The 19,915-nt window shown below is 39.5% G+C and overlaps 1 protein-coding gene across 5 annotated transcripts in view; it reads right to left on the bottom strand.

Moving 5' to 3' along the window:
• Nucleotides 1-1,632: 1,632 nt before the first annotated feature.
• thrb (thyroid hormone receptor beta) overlaps nt 1,633-19,915 on the bottom strand; it is a 33,090-nt gene continuing 14,807 nt past the window's right edge. For 3 of the 5 annotated variants that reach the window (XM_024298298.2, XM_024298282.2, XM_024298292.2), the window contains 7 exons: nt 15,109-15,209; nt 14,884-15,031; nt 11,159-11,364; nt 9,594-9,680; nt 9,367-9,513; nt 8,881-9,139; nt 1,633-6,725 (listed from right to left, as the gene is read on the bottom strand). In XM_024298298.2, the coding sequence (XP_024154066.1) occupies nt 6,484-6,725; nt 8,881-9,139; nt 9,367-9,513; nt 9,594-9,680; nt 11,159-11,364; nt 14,884-15,031; nt 15,109-15,209 (1,190 nt within the window). In that variant the 3' untranslated portion in view covers nt 1,633-6,483. Of the gene's footprint in view, nt 6,726-8,880; nt 9,140-9,366; nt 9,514-9,593; nt 9,681-11,158; nt 11,365-14,883; nt 15,032-15,108; nt 15,210-15,588; nt 16,165-19,915 lie in introns of those variants that run through there. The other 2 variants (XM_024298318.2, XM_024298307.2) reach the window with 2 other exon arrangements.

Genomic DNA, 19,915 nt, shown 5'->3' with positions numbered 1-19,915 from the left:
TCTTGGTCTTAGAGCAAAGATGTAAAACACTTTCAGCTTCTACTTGAAGAACAGCTATATTAATTAATATACAATGTAAAATAAGTACATTGATAACAAAATAAATATTTAAAAAACACAAAATGTAAAAGCTATGAGAATAACATTAAGTTCTGGTTTTGTTACTACTACTCCTGTCCTCATGGTGGCAGTAGAGTTCAAGCTAATGTCACAGTTGAAGACAGTTTCAAGAGGAAATGTGAGGATCTGTTTAATATGTGATGTTGATTCAACCATAAACAGGAATAAAGTTTGGTTGTTAATGATTTAGCAGAAGCTATTTCAAATCTCACAGATGTCAAACTTGTTTCACTGATAGTTTCTGCTCCCTTTAGCAAATCATCCGTCACCATCCAACCCTGTTCTGTGCATCCTTCTAATAACACTTCCTCTTTTGTCTTCCTGTAGACCTCCTTTCCATTGGCTCCATCCTTTTACCAACATCATCTCTGTCCTTCCTATTAAACCGTCTACATCTGCTTTCCTGCGTGTATTTTTTAAAGATTCTAACATGACCTGTTCCTCTGATGGATTCACTCCTGATCCGATCCGTCCTCGTCACTTTTGACTCCTTGACTTCCTGTCTTGCTCAAGTTGACCTTCATTTCTCTTCTTTCCGGAGCAAATCTCCAGATCTACTAAAGATCACAGTGTCATACGCAAAGATTCATACTAACCTCAGCTCCTCTCTCTGTACCCTAATGCAACCTCTTCTCTGTTCTTCTGCAGCAAAACATGCTCACCTCTGACCTCAGTGAAGTCAAAAACATTATACAACTGCTTCTGTTCAATTCTGATCACGGGGAATCACTATTTTCCCAGAAAATGTGCGTACTTTGTCACATTTTAACCTTACAATTATTATTAGTAATTAATACTATTTATCGTTTTCTTTCTAATCTTCCATTAAGAATCATTTTTTTTCTCAACTTTTGCCTTGTATTGTTCAAAACAAGATCTGTGTAATCTGTTTGTCACATGAAACGTTTTATTAGAATAATTCCAATACAGTCTGGCCTAATTAAGGACTGTAACATCTGTACTAATCCTAGCTATACTTGACGTATTTTTGTTTTAGTGATTGTTTTAAGACAACCTCTGTGTGGAGCTGGAGCTTAAACACTATAAATAACGGTGTATCTTTTAGGGTGGTCGCCACGGCGATATGCGGGAGAAAACAATCAAGGAATGCAAAATAATAATAATTTAAAAAAAGTTCTTAGTTTTCGCCTCTGCACACATGTTGAGAACTTTTACTTGTAATCCACAAGAAATGACTCTTTTCTGACTTTTTATTGCAAATGTAACCAATTTGAACTCTGATATATTAATTTGTGCAAATTTTGGCTTTTAAAAACACGTAAAAAGGTGATTTTATTTTCACAAAAAGGAATTGTTCGACAGAAAACTATTCTTTGGAAGAATCAACAAATATTAGAGTGGACTTCATAAAAGAAAATAAATAATCATAGCCTTAAAAATAGCTCAGGATTGAAAATATAAAAGCATGAATACATTATTTTTACACCCAGTGGAAACAAACCGAAGAAACATCCAATAGAATCCCAAATAATGACTGAAATACCGGCAGAATTTTCTTAAAAGGATCTTTATTTACATCAGCTGCAGTCCACCATGTGCACTTACAGTTTCCTGTGGAAACGACTGCATTCCCTCCTGTGTTTCAGTATGTGATGAGCTGAACAGGGAGACATTTAGACACCGAGAGAGAATCTGTGGCTCCTCTGCTGCTGCTTATGTGCGGACAGAAACGTTGTCCCCAATGAGTTTGTGCTGACAGTCCATTAGTGCCTTTTCTTTTGCCTTAAATTGACATGAATTCAAGAGATATTTTCATTCATAAAACTTTGCAAAACTAAAACCACATCTTTATTGAGCTGTAAACATCTGTAAAATAAATCTGCAGTCTGAAAATATACATCCCGTTTCCTCTGTAAGAGTTTTCTATGGTGCAGGTCTTCTTGTTGGTTTGTAACTGAGTCATCTAGAGAGGAGCAATGAGGTGGGAGAGAACAGTGAACCGGCCAGAACCGCTGTCTGGACCAGCAGGCAACGCCGACCACGTCTACATGTTGGGTTTTTGAGAAGAGCTACCCACAACATAAAATAACCCAAAAAACTTTTCTCAACTTTATTGCTTCTGTCAAACTTGCTGGTGAAGATGTAACCGAGTCAAAGAAAAAGGTAGAAATCAAGTTTGACTATTCACTTTAAATGTATTCCATCAGTTTTTCCTTATTCATGTTCGACTATGTCTTTATATTTGAGGCCTCTCTCATAATCCACCACAAAAAGAGCCTGTAAAGTCCAAAAATAATTGGAATACGACCATTTTTACACAATAATTAACTATATTTGTTTTTTTAAGCCGAACCAACTGATCTTTAGAAGGCTTTATGTTTATTTGTCTGATGATAATCTAGCCTTGACCAGAACCGGCTAAAACATTCCTCTACATTTGGTGCAAATTGCTGCAATTAAAGTTTTACCAGGAATTATAACTTCAGTCAAACTAAGCTTCCATTTTAAGGGATCAAAACATCTTCTCAACTGCTTTGTTAAGGTAGTGGGATTAGTAAAGAAATCTTCAGTTGACTTATTTTAAGTTTTATTGCTCTATTTTTTTTCTTACATCTGTATTTGGGTTTCCCAGTATTTTTAGGTAAACGTACTGCTTTTGTAAAATGATTAAAAGTGACTTTTAATTTCAAAAGGTAACAAGCTGTTCAGAGATATTCCTTGTAGACATTATGATGACTTAGAGGTGAAGTAGTTGGCTCTTAACTGAATGGTTGGTGGTTTGATTTCTTGCCACCCCAGTCACATGTCTAAGTATTCTATAGTTCTCTAAATGAGTTATCTCCACGAGTCTATGTGAGCACAGGGGTAGAGGATAAGCAATGTTCTCTGAGTACCGCTCGGTAGAAAAGTGCTATACAAGTGCAAACCATTTACCGGTTACAGAAGGTTTGTTTGGTCTGTTAGAACCACATGATTAGATAGATCAAGTAAAGAGCTGGAAAACAAGAAAATAATCAGTTGTTGGGGAGAACCACAGGTTAAGGTGGTGTAAAGTTTCATATCTCTCTGCTGCACCCAGACTTTAATTTTAAGGAAACGCACCACTTATGAGTCCAACTGATCCCAAAATACTGCAATATTTTTATTTCCATTTGGACCTCTGTTTGGGGGGTCACAGATCTATCTGCTTTTCCGGTCAGTTCTGTAGCTCATTTTGCTGCTTCCTCTTTGGTATCAGGACAGCTTTGCAGTTAGTCAGCATGAAGCAACCTTGAATAATGAAGTCATCGTGGAATATAATGCATTTTTTTTTATGTCAGATGCAAACGAGCAAATTAAATGCAGGGACTATCCTTAACCGGAGAGCGCCCTTGTGGATATGCAGTGCAGATTTGTAATTGAGTTTGAAGTCTCTAAACGAGCAAATACTGCAACCTTCAATTTAAGTGATGCTGTGCTAGATAATCTTGTAAGCTTTCTTTAAATACTTTAGAATATTACGGACATAAAGACTGGTCCAAATCAAAGGTGGTGGCAGCAACTACAGTTGCATTTAAATCAAGTTTGGTACACTGGTGTCAGCGGTGGGATCTCACCCGTCTGCCCAACGTCCATGTCTTAATTAATCTGGTCTGACCAAAAGTAATGTGTTCATTAATATCTTTTGGTGGGTAGAAACTTGGTGTGTGTATTAACAAGAGCCTGGCAATACAATCTGTATAACAATACGATACATATCGCGATATATTCCAAGACTGTAGCAGATTAATTTTTCACTTTTTTTTATAAGAAAATTAATTTTACTTAATGATCACAACATTAAGCACTGCAACTGTATTCTGATACTGGCAGCAACGAGGCACAGACTTTCAGTTCGGTAACCATCCCAAGTAAAAAATAAGTAGTACATGTCTCATAATGAAAAAAACTGCAAGGCTGACTCAACTTTTAACTTAATCGTGAGATCTTGTTGTTTTGGTTGCGGTATGGAGCTGCTCAAAGTGTGCTGCCAAGTGGTTGGGGGTTTAGGTGGAAAACACTGAAGGACGCTCATAAATAATTAATGAAATATCGTCTTGTCAGCATTTTAAATCGATATAAGCATCACTAAACGAAAATATCGCGATATATCGTCAAATTAATTTCCCCCGTTAGTGCAGATTATGAGGAAAAACACTTAACTAAAGAATTGAAATGATTAATACTTGTTTGACTGTAGCCACCCTACAGGATCTACATTAATCACCTACAAGTTTGTAGATATGAGGAGGACTTCCTGTAACATTAAGATAATGAATCTGGCTCCTGATTGCTCTCTCGCTGGATTTAGCTCCCAGAAGGGGGGTGCAATTTAACATTTCCATTTCCAGTCTTTAAAAGTGAATTGTTATATTTCTAACGACCTTTACTGTCGGTGTAGTCTGGCTTTGGCGGTTCATCTAAGCACCGGTCTGTAACCGTCCACGTTCTCTCCCCCCTCTGATTGTCTGTGCATTTGCTCGAGTCTGCGAGGTGTGCGAGTGCTTGTTAGGTCCGAGTCATTCAAACACCGAAGCAAGTCTATTGCTTTGATAAAAAAGGCATCACTTCACGGAAATGAGGAGAAAACCCACAAACTGCTTTAAGGAAGGAGCGCTAAGCTTAAGAGGGCGACAAATGCAAAAGACGTCGGCACACGGCTGAAGATCAGCGTCTCGCAGGCCTTCACCGATGACCACGAAGCCGCTGCCGACTGAGCCAGCATCCACCAGCGGCTCACAGTGATGGGGTCTCAGCACTGTGCGCATGCTGTGTGTTGAATGGATGATCAGAATGAACTTCCCATAGCACCAGGACTTAAAGTGACAGGACCGTAGAAGGTGAGCGTGCGGCGTGCAAAACCAGAGCTCACCGTGAGGAAAGTTCTGCAGGAGTTCACTGAGGTGGGAACAAAACCCGACACTGGCTTATGAAAACAAGAGTTTGCACGATTGTCACATCCTACCCTCAGAGCTGGCTTGTGCTTGTCCTCTTCCTGACCGGGCCCTGCTCCTTTACCGCGCTCCATTCACTGTCGGTAAATCTTTAGCATTAATACTCAGTTTCTCTGTGCCGTCACCGTCCCTCTGTGACAATCAGGTGATCAAACGCAAGAAAAAGAGAAAAAAATCGACACATTCCAGGAGTAAATCACTGTTTTCTTCCGTTTTCTTAAAAGAAAAAAAATGTTCAAGTGTAACAGCAGCTGTTGTGTTTCAAAAACATAAACCTGAACTTGAGATCTCACTCAGATTCAGTGAGCTCTGTAACCTGAGTACTTTCTCATTCTTGAACAGTGAACGGACGTCTGGGCAGATGTGTAGAATGGACCGCAACAGAACCGTGTGATAGCAGAAAGTGTTCCGTATTCGTCAGCTCTCGAGGAAATTCTCCTTCACATTCAGGCAACAAAAGCTTTGGTTTACTCTTTATCCGTCTTTCAGGCGCCACAGTCACAGCTCCAGCGTGATAGGATCGTTAGCATTTTACGCATTTGTATTTCAGAAGGTGGATTCTGTATTTTCTGTCTGCCATCCTTTACAGCTGTTAGAGGCTTTTATCCAACGCGGCTTTATCAAAGCTAGCATGTTTACGTTTCATTTAAGGCAGCATCCATCCTGACAGGTTTGGTCCGGGTCGGATCCAGAGCCGGTTTCCTCTGATGCTCCTCTTAGCTGAACTGAAGAAAACAGCTTCACGCTGAAATGAGCGTCAGCGTGGGACTTTCCACGGACCAAAGAGAGGACGAGCATCAAAGGGAGGAAATGACGTAAACATCAAGGGGGCTGTTGAACTCTCTCCCAAAGAAGAATCTGATTTGTTTTCTTTTCTTTCTTTCATGTAAAATGGGCTTCTTAATTGGAGTTTGATTTTTCCGACAACTTTCAAACGCCACATCTGTTCTACCCGGATGAGTTTAAAGTCCACGAGTGTGGAGCCGTAAACAGGTGCGCTCAGAATGTGATAGCAAAGTACCAAACGTCCTGGATGGACCAAACGGAGACAGGTTGGATCAGCAGAGAAGCTAACTAAGCGTGCTGTAGTGCATCACGTGAGCTGTCACCACGTTTTTAGGGGAAGGAACATTAGTGTGGTTTGTCACCAGTGAACAAGCGTCGATTAGATCAGCACTGTGTCATCCGTACAATCCTCAACAAATCTACTGTAAGATCAGAGCGACGGGAAAACAAGTCATGAAATAAAAGAAAAGCTGGAGGCTCCTCACAGGACCTGTGAGCTGGACCCCTAAACTACGGAATGAAGGGACACTCGGTGTGACCACAGTTCATTGAGATGTGCAGCTTTGCTGGCTCCACCCCGGAGACCGCCAGGGTACCCAAGGAATCGACGCACACATACAAACACATGCACACGCCCACGGGGTCAGTCCTCGAAGACCTCCAGGAAAAGTGGCGGGAACAGCTCAGTGGGACACTCCACCTTCAGGTGGAGGAATCGGCTGGCGTGGCAGGCGCCGATCATACGCAAGTCTGTCACTTTCATTAGCAGCTTGGGCCAGAAGTGAGCTAATTTGTGTTTGCGGTGGTTGATGTAATGTTCAAAGGCGAGCAGGAACTCCTCTTGACATTGCTCGATCCGCTCCACGCTGCTCAGGCCTGGACGATCTGAGGGTAAGAACAAAGAAATTTTAAATCTCAAATGATATGACCTTCAAGAAATGCTGAGGGAGGTCTTAAAGGGTAACACGACTCCACTCTCAGCCTAGATTTGTGATTTGTGAAAGTGATGCCAGAATCTCCACAGAACGTTCTGTGAGGGTTGAGGATATTTCTCCTCCACCTTCTCCTGAGTTCTCAGTGGTAAAATGACGTTAGCATTATGAGCTAATAAAGGCTAATTTATTAAGCAAAGAACCTCAAGTGAAACCTTCATTGCAAGTCTCATCACCAAGACGGAGTTCACTGGATTCAATACCAATTGCACTAAACCACTGTTCACTAACCTCCAAGTCCACTGGATAGTGGTGGAAGCCAGTAGATTTTTGACGACTGAAGGCGATACAAATACGAGCGATTTTAAAGCTAACACGATAACAACCAACCGTAACAGAATCAAAGATGGGGCTTTTATACAGGAGCAGAGGATGAAACTTCTGAAATGATGTGGGACTTACACCAGTTGACCAATCACAAAATGAAACTGTAAAAGCTCATTTTGACCTGTGGGGGGCAGCACACAGACGACTTTAGATTATAATTTCAAGAATAAAGAAATTTATTTTAAATTGTGAAAAATGTGGCACTTTTAAAGCCCCATTTATAGAGGTCAACAACCAAAAAAACAAGTTGATTTAGTGTTTAGGTAGCCATTAAAGACCTGTTCTTAAATAATATTTCCCATAAAAGAGGACGAAAAATATTTTAAGATTAAAACTGCTTTTCTAAGTATTTCTTCATTCAAAACCTGCTATCAGAGGCAAATCTCTGATGAACTCCTGCTGCTCTGAAGAAAACATGTATTAAAAAATGACAGGTTTGTTGATTTGGGCTGAAAAACTACATAATCCTTATTAAAAGATCACTGGGAACGCTTTTACAGTAGATCAAGATATTGTTCGACTTTAAGAAGCTGAAATGCCTGAATGAGGCTCTTAAAGTAGCTACTGAAGTCAGACTGGGTCATTTCTAGCACCACTCGGTTTGATTGGGATCTCTTTCATTGATAGAGGATCAGATCACAAAATGTTTATCTGCGTTCCTCAGACTTACCAAATCAAAGACGCATTTTTTGCACAACAGCAGAGAAAAAAATCATATGTTAGAGCAGAAAGCAGCAGTGATTAGCTGTGCAAAAATAATTTTATTTTCCTCAGCAACCACTGTTTACATCAGCCACGTCCAGATTTGATAGGTTGTTTCTTTATTCCATTGATAAGTATAAAATAAAATAAACACAAATAAAGACGGGACAGACATAAAATGTATTAAAAAGAAATATAAAGCTGCTGACATCTTCTGTAGGAAGATACAGCAATTTTTCTGTACACATGCTTTTTATATGACCACACTTTGGACATGCCTAGCAGAAATATAACACGCTGCTAAAAAATTAAGAAACTATTATGAGCTGGAGGCAATTCTGGGGATAATTTCCCTTAATTAATTGAACAAGATGTCTAAATATGTATATAACGAAGTTGCAACACATCAAAACATCAACATTTGACACCGAATGTATGAATTTTCTTTACTTTTACATTTTTTTCATCATATTCCAAAAACAAATCTGATGAAAACCAGCTTTGAAAAGGCTAAAAGTTTGTTTATTTCTATTTCCTGAAACTTTACTTTTTGTGGTGAATATCAAACAAAAAAAGCAATAATGACCTGAATTTGTCCAGAAAAAGACAGAAATAGACATGAACTCAGCAAAAGCAATAAGAGGATAAGACATTTTCTTTAAAAAGTAATCAAGCAGGCATTTAAAATTTGAAAATCCAGCATGGATTTATTCTGTTGTGAAGAGCTGCATGTGTCTGCTTGAATCAACTAAACAATGAAGAAGACAGAGAATTTAACAAACACAAAAATTGCAGCAAATTGCTGAAAAACTATAAGTTGTGCTAAAAGAGAGCAATATTGCTTGTGATTTTCTCTTTGTAACAATGAGATTTTTCACATTTTGTCACCTGTTTTATCTGCTTCTGTGGCTCTTTTGTTTTAATCCTTCATTAAACCTTTGCTTAATTTCCTTTTCAAGGTAATTTTTGTTGTCGTATAATTTTTAAGCCCCCATCACCCGATCAGCTGCAGGACTCACCAGAGGAGAGCAGGATGACAGCTTGCAGGAGCGCCACCTCCGAGTCGTCCAGGTTAAAGGAGGACAGCGACACGCCCAGGTCAAAGATGGCGTCCGAAACCACGCCCAGGCCTCCATTTTTCAACTGATCCCGGGTGACGGCCATTTCGCCGTTGAGCGTCAGCGTCTCGCTCTCCGGGTCGTAGCGAACGGCGGCGCGCAGCGACATAATCTCCATGCAGCAGCCTTTCAGCAGGATGATCTGGTCCTCGCAAGGCAGCTGGGTCAGAGAGGGGCAGTCAGAGAACGCAGCTTCCTGCTGTCTGAGCCGCAGCGGCTCGGTCTGTTCGCAGCTACTGCTCCCACATCAACGTGTTTGAGAATCAAGCAGATTTGGAAAACTTTTTCTTTCATTGCAACAAAGTTTGGACCAGCTAAACATTCAGAAAGCTTCAAAATCAACATAAAAATGATGTAAAATAAAAGCAAATGTAAAAAATGTCTTACCTCGCAGAACATTGGCAGTTTTTTGGCAAAGTCCACCACTCTGGTTATAGCAGGGGTGATAATTTTTGTAAACTGACTGAAGGCTTCAATGTCCACTTTGTTTCCATCGGGTGAACTGACCACGGATGATTGACCAAAATCCTCCGGCTGAAAGGACACGGTAAAAGCTGCTGAGTGTCTGAGGGAGGGGTCAAGGCAGAGGAGAAACTCTGAAGAGCCTTTCTTACCTTAGTTTCCTTCCCCCCCGCCTGACTCTGGTCAGAAGTATAGAATAAATTACATGTTATTTCATTAAGAAGCATTGCTTCCTCGACCTGTCGGATAATCAACAGGAATCGTGAAGTTTCCATGAAGGAGCTGAGTCACATGACTATAAGAAAACAGGTTAAACTGCAGACAGATGAGCGCAGACAGAAAAACAAGCAGATGCAGATGAGTTTCTATGACGGGACTGCACAGCCTCGCATTTACTTCGATTTTTTTTTTTTTTGCAATCCTTTATAGGATCAGGTTGGGATCAGCTTAAAGGGGATGAAAAAATAGATTGTAAAGTAAAAAAAAAAAAGAAAAATTGAAAACAGCTTTTAACTTGAGAGAATATATTTAAATTTAAGGAAATTATTAAAAATAAATGAAATGTTTTAAACTAAATAAGATTTGAAAACAGCTTTTAACTTGAAAGTACACACTGTAAACTTGAAAGAATTATTGGAAATGTAAATTTCAAACTTGGAAAAATTAAAAAATTGAAAACTGTTTTAAAGTTGAAAGTACACATTGTAACCCTAAAGGACTTATTAAGATAAAAAAAACTAAATAAAACGGTAAATTTGAAAAACAAAATAACGAAAAATAAAAAAATATTTTTTTAATCAGCTTTTAACTTGAAAGTACACATTTTTAAATGCAAAGGATTTATTTATGTAAAAATTTGAAAACTAAAATTTTAACTTAAAAATTTTGAAAGCATTCTTATGCTTGAAATTATAGATTGTAAACTTAAATTACTTATTTAAAATCGGAAAAATAAAATCCTAAATGTGAAAGGAATATTTATTTTTTAACTGAAAAGAAATGATGAAAAGTTGAAAAAAAATTATATTTGAAACTTGAATTTAAACAATAATTTATACATTCTTTTAATAAGGACAGAAATGAGAAAAAAAATTGTGAAAATACAAAAAAAAAAAATTATTTTTAATTTTATTTTTCAAATTTTCAATAACTCCTTAAGTTTAAAACATTTTTTTTTCAAATTTCTAATGTCAACTTTTCAAATTTACAATCTGGTTTTTCAATCATTTTAAACTGATCCTGATTTGAACCCATAATCTTCCTTCTGTAATTCAATTTTCTGGAAAAAACTAAGAACAAAAGGTGATTGAGTTTGTGTTTTTCTCAAAATCCCGCCATAGAAAAGCCAAACAGCTGACAAAGGCTCGGCCGGCACAGATGAACAGAAAAAGAAAAAAAACTGGTTAGAGGCTGAAAGTTAAAGCTGCAAATCAGAGAAAAAAACAAAGCGGCAGGAAGGAACTGAAAAAGAGACATGAAGGTGCTGAAGGTTAAAGAAAAACATTAAAGAAAGACGCTTTAAATGTCTGAAATTAGCGCCGCTGCGCTCTGGAACGCTTTTCTTCAATGGCCAGCTAATTCTGCTCTCTCTATAAGGAGATACAGAAAGAACACATGAACATGTTAAGATGGGAACAGTGGTGGGGAACTGTTGGGGGGTCGTATCTTCCCAGCATTGAATTGAAGGCTGTGCAGAGAAGCAGGAAGGACGTCTCACCAGGAATTTCCTCTTCTGCTTCCAGTGGCTGCCCTGAGCGTTGGTGGCCGTGTGGGCCTCAGTCACCAGACGGATGAGGTCCCACTCCTCCTGGGTGGGCTCCAGCCGGTCCCACGCCGTCTTCTGCAGCTCCTCTTTGCGACGGCGCTCCCGGTTCTCCTCGATAAGCTTCCTCTTGGCCAACCGCTTGCTGTCGTCCAACACCACTGGAGCAGGACGAGAAAACCTCATGAACCACCTTCTCGTCCCAAACGCCTTACACCCAAACAGGTGGAAGCAGCCTGGTTCATATCTTAAAGTGGGCCAACAGATTTTCTCTGCTGTGAATAAAGACCCTCGACTATTGTCGTTTGAGTTATTGAAAACACGCTCTTAGTGGTATTTAAATTAGGATGTTTTTAGCCCAAATAAAAAAAAAGTTTATTTTGAGGACATAGTTTCTGCAGAGTTCATCAGAAATTTGCTTCTGAGTTGGGGCGTGTAGCAACCCCTCCCCCACTTCCCATCCCCCAACTGTTTCCACGCTCCCCCGATGGCTCACTGCCTCTCACAGCCCCCACTTAAAATGGTTGGCAATATTGGAGCTACCCAGATGTGCAGTTTAGACAAAGAAAACAAAGATTTAAATGGAGCTAGTGCTGGGGGCCCAGTTCATTTGAATTTGTTGTTTTAGATCATTTATTTTTTGAAAATCGAGATAAGCTGCAGCTAGCTGAGGACATATTTCAGTGAGGCAAAGAGAAAGAGCAAAAAGCCCATTGGCAAAAAAAAATAAAAAAAAAAAAATAAATAAAAAAGCCCCCACCACAATAAATCTGTTTGTCCACAGCAGAAACAAAACGTTAAGTGTTGATTTGAAACAGTGTTGTTACACACTGACGCTAGCATGCTACGATATTAGCTGCTAATGCTAACGAGCTGTCCCGTCAGTTGTCTATGAATGTAAACACAATTGTTTTAAAGTCGGACAACGTTTTGGACTTAAGACAAGGCGGATAAATACAAAAGCATTAATTCATATTACATTTATAAAAACTGTATTCATAAATATAATAACAAAAAACATGAATCCACTTTGTACCATTAGTAGTCTCTGTGTAAGATTACAGAGCTGGTGTTGAGCTGAAAACATCATATTTTTTAAAATAACACATGTAAAATAATGTAATGATTTGTCCAGTAGACTTTCTTTCATTAAACGGACAACTTGGCTGGTGAGTCAAAAATTAGATTTTGGTCACCGAGGTTGCACTGAACTGAATTTTCCTCATACATGTCCTCTATTATCAGAAAAATGTCACAAGAACATGTTAAAAACACCAAAAATCTGGATTTTTTTTTAACCAAACAATAACTTTCAAAGAGATACATTTTTGCTAAAACGTATTTTCAGTTGTTGTACTTTCAGGTTTGTTTGCTTTTTTAAAGAAATCCTCCAAACTTAAGGGATTTTTCCTAAAAAGTCCTTTTATCACAGTGTACAGTTTCCTGATGTGTCGTAAATCAAGTTTATCAAATCTACAAAAGAGGTTAGAAAGAGAGAAGCTGGTCCACACATAAATAAACCTCTCCCTCTACCTCCTCCACCCACGTCTGACGGGCTTAAAATGGCGACTCCAGGTTTGTCTGGTAAAGCTGCACCTCTTCTTTGACTGTTTCAACGATGGATAAACGTTGGCAACCATAACTAGGTTAAGTACGTCTGCTGCCTAGGAACCCATCCACTACGAAACCTCAAACGCCATCATGCCTTCTACTCATAATAGGAGCACCTTTAGTGAAGTTACAAAATAGAACTAAATTTCTTCTACTCCAAAATAATGAGACTCCAAAGGAAACTATAGGGATTATTTGGAGGACATCTCAATATGCAAAGACTTTTATTAAAACATGAAAAAAGTTTTCTGTTTGGTTAAATTATGGCTTTGTGACAGCTTAATAATAGCAGAACTCCTCCAGGACTCCAGATCTTTACACAAAAGTGGGAGGAGTTAGGAAATTACTGTACAAAAGTAACCTGAAAATGTGTCAACCCATTTGTTACTCGATTATATTATGTTTTTTTTTTATTTTGTAAATCTGGTCAAACAGCTTTCAACCAATTTTCCAATTTTCTAGCGCTGAACAACAACGTTGTTTTGAACCAGTCTGGTTTTAGCCCCTTTTCCTCAGAAACGACCCCCCCCCCCGCTCTGTTGTTGAACCTCTTCTCACAGCTAAAGCTGCACGACAATCCTGCCCTAATCCCGCTTGATCTTTCTGTAGCCTTCCACACCGTAAAGCACCAAATCCTCCTTTCTACCTCCACGAACTAGACATCTCTGCACCATTCTGGACCGGATTACATCCTATTTATCTAGGGGGGGAATCCAGCTCTCACTGCCGCTCCACCTGGTGTTCCGCAGGGTTCTGTACTCGCCCCCTATCACTTCTCTATCCATGCACCATTTCTGAGCTTCATTGTTTGCTTTATTTCTGCCGTTTCTTTAACCCAGAATGCTTCAGTTTCTGCCCCTAATGAATCTTGGTCCTTTGTGTTTGGATGATGAGATCAATGTGTAGTTGACAGAAACATATTACCAAACCTCTTAATGTTACCAACAGAGATTGTCTCGTTTGTAGTCAAATGAACTTTAACGCTGATTTAAGACACATGAAACATTTCACTGAGATTGAAGAAGTAGTCCTGTTGTCAGAGAAAGCTACATATTTGAGACATATTTTCTAATGCTATTTGAAAGTTTCATATTGACTATAAATGAGAACTGGACTGAGTGATCCCTCCCCCCTTGTGTTCCAAACTGGAAGTACCAGCGAGCTCCAAAAGTCAAAATCCCAGATTCTTGATCTGCCATTTTTTTAACATGTTCTAAATAATCCCATTTTTTTCCTCATTAGTTCAAATCATTCAAATTATAAATTGACCAATCAATGCCTCAGTAATGTGTGATTGACAGATTCTCCAGAGCCCGCCCTCAATGAACGGTAGAAACAGAAAATATAGAAACAATAACTCAAACCGACTCTTATTGAGGTCATGTGGCTCCAATTGAATTGACTTCCTTTCGTTGGAGCTGTAAGTATAAGGTATTTTCTATGGGTGATGTCACACTTACTCGGTCCAGTTCTCATATACAGTCAATGGCCTTTCATCAGTAGATGTTATTTAAGTACGAATTAGTCAAAGATGTGGCGCAAAAAAAAAACCTGTTTGTGTTTCTCCAAGTCAAAATGATCTTCATCCGTCCATTTTCTGAACATGCTTTATCCCTTTCGAGATCACGACCAGAGCCTGATCTGGCTACTAGGGCTGGGTATCACAAGTCAGAATCAATTCAATTTACGATTTTTTCAATTCTTCTGATTCAGTTCAATTCACTTTTGATCTTTCCTCATAGTTTCACGCATTTAAACATTTGCTTTCAATCCATCTTGTTCTAACAAAAGCTTTCTATCCTCCCTCGACATGTTTGTTTCCAACACAACACTTCGAATCTCGGAGATTCTTGTGAGAGAAGAGCAACATCACCAGAAAATGATTTTTTTGGATTGTTTATTTGTTTACTGGACTCTGATCGATTCAGACTGATTAATCGATTCTTTAAATTGAACCCTACTGGCTACAACTTGGTCCTGCCTGGACCGGCGCCAGCCTGTCGCGAGGCAAAACCATCTTCATTCTTTGTTTACGCAGGAAGAGCTCCTGCAAGGAAAGCTTCACTCACAGTCTGTGGCCATTCCCACGGCGATGCATTTCTTGAAGCGACATTCCTGGCACTGGTTCCTGGTCACTTTGTCGATGACGCACTTCCCCTCGTACTTACAGGCGTACGTTGGGTTGAGGTTTTTCTGAATGGTCCGCCTGAAGAATCCCTGCAGAGGAGCAGAACGGCGGTCAAAACATTAGAATAGTTACCCGCAGAGGAAAAGGGTCATGATGTTGGAGTTACCTTGCAACCCTCACAGGTGATGCAGCGATAGTGATAGCCTGTGGCTTTGTCCCCGCACACGACACACAGTTCATCCTTGTCCAGGTAACTCGGTATGTAACCTGGAGGAGGGGAGCAGGGTTAAAAATATGCTTTAATTCCACTTTAATCCCTCTAAATATAATACAGAATGCTCATAAACACGTGGTCACATGGTTCCGGCCACTTTGTCTTTTAGGTGGGTTAAAGCCCCGCCCCCCCTAACGAGATCAGACCTTGGAGCATCTGCAGATGCCACACCGATCAATACTTTGTTGAAACAATAACACACTATGCCTTCTGGTGCATCTCCATCAATCAATCAATCAATAGAGACCCCCCCTTTCAGCTCGCAGCCTCCTGACGCCTGGCTTAATTTACACCCATGATTCGAGGTCGACGCTAACACATGATCGCACGCGCCTTTTTCTGACAACACAAACCCCGGCGGGGGGGTCGTACCTTTCCGGTGGGCCCCCTGCATCCACTGCAGGTGTGGAAAGTCAGCCTTGACCTCAGGGAAGTACTCAGGCTGGTAGTGGAAGTGGCTCAGAGGGACGTCGCCGCTGCTGAACTCCGACTTAAAGGACGAGGGGCCCCCGGCGTACGAGCACGAGAAGTGCTGGCTGGGGGGCCAAGCCTGCTCCATGCAGGGCGGATGGTGCAGCGGCTGAGGCTCGTACTGTCCGTACCCGGGCCCCTCACCTGGATACATGCAATGCTCCCCCCCGCTCTGCACGGCGTAGCCTCCCACCCCCGGGTGAGGCATCTCGTACATGTCCGGAATGCAGAAGTTCATGGCGTCGAAGCTCGGAACCCTCAGAAATCCAAACGCCTTCGGGGGGTCCGCCCACCGACCATGAAGCAGCCCAGCAGCGGCTCGTCCGACACCGAAAACCACTTGATGAGGTTGAGCCAAGTGGAAGAAGGAATCTTTTATCCAGCAAATCCACAGAGCAGAGACTCCACAGAGCACCAGCCCCCCCCTTCTGCCACCACCCGGCCAAATTGGGAGGCAGAGATTTATGACGACGCAGGGCTCTAATCTGACACTCCACAAATCCTTAATGGGCCACTTCCACTGACAATGTCACAGATTAAGACCTCTGCGTGTCCTACCTGCTTTAAGTCGACGAACGGACCAAAGCGAGACGCGTTTGAAGGAATCTAAAAGAAGAAGCGTTCCACTCAAGAATGGACGGCCTCCCGGCGGCCTTCCCGCTCAAGTCATCTTAAACTGTTCGACTTCAACTCAGAAGATGCGGCCATGTTTTCTGTCCTCAGACTGATGAGCTGCACAGTGAGATCCGTTTCCAGATAATAGGACTCAAGCTGAACGCGGCCATATTGATCAGGCTTCCTGTTCAATAATAAGGGGATCAGCCTTCTGCCGCCGTCCTGCTGATCTGAGCCTCAAACTTTGGGTCACATCCTTCTCTTCAGGAAACTAAGTCCTGATTGTTTTATTAGTCTGGCATTTGTGCTCAAAAATGAACGTAAAATGACTTCATTTCTCTAAATCCTTTGGAACTGAAGTTTGAACATTTTTTTTTTTTTGTCAGGAAAAGGCCTCTGTATCTACGTGAAATATTTTAATTAAAAAGAAACAACAAAAATCAAAATTTTAACATAAAAACACTTGTTTTTAAGCTTTTAAACAAACTTTGTTAAAGCTTTATTCAATAAAGATTAAAAGCATGCAATAATTAGGGATTTCTGCATAAAACCTGGATGTCATTTTTGTAGAAAAGTGAAGCTTGTTAAAGCAGTTAAAGTAAAATCTTTTATTTCATCGTAAATTCAGAGCCTGACGGACGTAGGATGAACTGCTCCTCAATCCACAGGATAAGGGGAGGAGTTTTCTGCCATTTTCATGCTTGCGTTTCATCCTAACAGTGGATGAGGAACATCCAAATGTAGCAAAAAGAAAGTTAGTCTTTCATAAGAGCACATTTTCATCATCTCTGCAACTTTATTCGTCTCGAATGGCTGCAGAAATGTAGTTTTGTTGCAAAACGTTCCCACTCTAAATGTTCAGACTCATACAATTTCAAACTATAAAAAAACATACATTTGTTTTTAGCTGGGAGGAGCTAAACTGAGGGTTCTTATCTGTCCTAGTTTCACCTTTTGGATGTTCAGTAATGTATAGATGAGGAAAACTGTGTTGAGGCCAAATGTTTTGGACAAAAGTTTTTTGCTCACTGACATGAGTGTTTGGCACAACATATGTGAAGAGAAAAAAGCTTTAAAATGATGTAAAGCTTCAAAGACTGAAGAATGAAATCCAGTATTTCTCATCTTTGGAGGATCTTCTCCTTCCTGTTTAGATCATATTCAGCACAGGTGCTGATAATCCCGTAATGCAGCTTAGACCTTCAGACAAAAATCCGACAGAGTGATTAGGTGTCCACATATAATATAAAGCTAAAGCGCTTTAAACTTGTGTTAAAGTAACTAGTTGGGGTGCAAAGTGCTGCCTCTGTAATCTTATTACTCTGGGAGCACCAAAGGGCCTGGATGGGATGAAGAAACGGCTCCGGATGAAGCCGGGTCAAACCCTCACCTGTTAAACCGCCCCCCCCAAAAAAAGTTTAGCAGCTTTGTGACAACAAAACAGTGATGGAAACCCAAGGAGATATTTTTGTTACAAAGTTTCAGAAAAATATTTATTTCCTTTTTTTCTGGAAAAAGAAGTAATGACCCCCCAACCTGCATTTTAATGTAAACTTTAGAAAAAAACGACACAAAACCTTAAAATAAAACAAAAAATTAAGAAAAAACTGAATAATTTTGACACATTATATCGTGTAAAATCAAACTCCTAACTTTGTTTCTCATAGAATCATAGACACTGGACAATATTTATGTTGCCAATACATTTTAGGATTATTTTTAGTGTTATTTATTCTCTTTCTGCTGATTTTAATAAAGTTATTTCAACAAGGTAATTTCTCCTTTGTAGAATCAATAAACATCAATTATATTCTATTCTTAAAGAAAGAAGAAAATATATATATTCTTAAATAAAGTTTATTTTCGCACATCATTTTTTAAATAGTGCTGAATTTTCATCTTAGCCACATGGACCCGGAGGAAGGGTTAAGGTCGGGGTTACGGTTAACACACCAAATGGTTCTTAAGAGCGGCTGGTTCTGCAGCTCACCGCTCCCCCAGAGGACGGATCGAATTTAGAGAACACATTTCACATATTTAGGACATTTGACAGCTAACAGGACTTTTAGTTAAGTTTTAAATACGTGTGGTCAACAGCAACATCCCACCTTGGACGCACATGAAATACATGCGGGGAATGCAGCGGCGTGCAACTTGGTTGCATGTATTACGTGTGGCCAACAGGAATTTGAATCAGTCAGAGAAACACAGTAAGTAAAAAAAAAAACAAAAAAAACGCATATATATTTTAAAATGAATGTGCAGGTAAAAATGAATGTGTTTTAATAAACATAAACGGTCATATAAGGTCCAACTTTAAAAACATCTTTTAAATGCCTTTTCCAACCCATGCATCCTAAAGATCTGTACATAAAGACCCATTTTTATTAAATTAGCGGTTTGATTTTGTTGACTAAATAGTGCTTGTAATTAAAATGTACATATTTTAGAATTTGATCATATAGAGTGAAACCAGTAATAAATCTTGATAACTAATGTATGTTGTTGATGGAATAACTTATTTATCAAAGTTTGTTTCTCAAAAATAACATGTTTTTTTTATTAAGTTTTTATATTCTAAAATATTCTTGGCTCTTGCTACAGTCACATGTTGTACCAGGTTATAGCTGTTCAGTATTTTACGCATATTTTATATAATAACTGGAACAAGTTAGTTTTATTTCTTGTGAGTATTGATTCTTTTTTAAAACAGTATTTATGCTCTTTAATTAATTGAATCAATTGAAACTAAGGCTGAGGTGACAGAAAATGTTCGTGGCCTCATCCTTCACATCTGTTCATGGAATTTGAAGATCCTCTTTGGCTAAGAGTTTTAATCGCTAATCTTTTTTTGGGCACATTGTTTTGTTCTCGGATTTCTGCACTTTTTCCCTCCGTGAGGTGCAATTAGACTCTCCTCCGAGCATTAAACTGTAAGTGGAGTGTTAGGTCCCAGAGTCTGTGTCACAGATGTTGGGGGTTTCTCCAACAAGTTCTCCAAGGTTATGTGAACACTGAACTAATGTCCCCAAGTCTGCAGACTACTCCAACTTTAATTTCCTTTTTTTTCCCCTCACTGATTTTGTATAGCACACTTTCTGTTAGAATATGAACACGTCATTAGATACACGTGTGTAGGATTGTTCTGCAACACTTTGCCTGTATTGAAGAATGCTTTAAACAACAAAATACACATTCAAAAATGCATGTAAAACAAATACTATCTTTAATAGGAGTCATTTTCAATTTAAATTGAGGTTAAAATTAAGAATAAGAAGCGATCACAGATTTTTTGGCTTAATTCCTCTTAATTTTTTAGTTTTCATTATTGTCTGGAGTCAATTTTAGCTTCTTACGCGGTGATTAACCAGCACAGACAGGTTGATGTCAGTCAAACTCACCTTTAAGGAGAATCTTATCTTTTTCACTTCGTAAAGCCTGTAGGGTACTCGCTGGGTTTCTCGTGCCTTAGAGATGTTATCTTGATATTGGTTTAACCCCTAAATTCACATTTGGTATTTATGTCAAATGGACACCACTACAATAGATAAAGAATTTTCATCAAATGTGAATAAACAGAAAATGAATTGAAGTTCGGCATGTACAGAACATT

Source organism: Oryzias melastigma, linkage group LG11 (genome assembly GCF_002922805.2).
Source record: "Oryzias melastigma strain HK-1 linkage group LG11, ASM292280v2, whole genome shotgun sequence".
Taxonomy (NCBI): Eukaryota; Metazoa; Chordata; class Actinopteri; order Beloniformes; family Adrianichthyidae; genus Oryzias; species Oryzias melastigma.
This window is presented reverse-complemented; position numbering and strand designations above follow the sequence as displayed.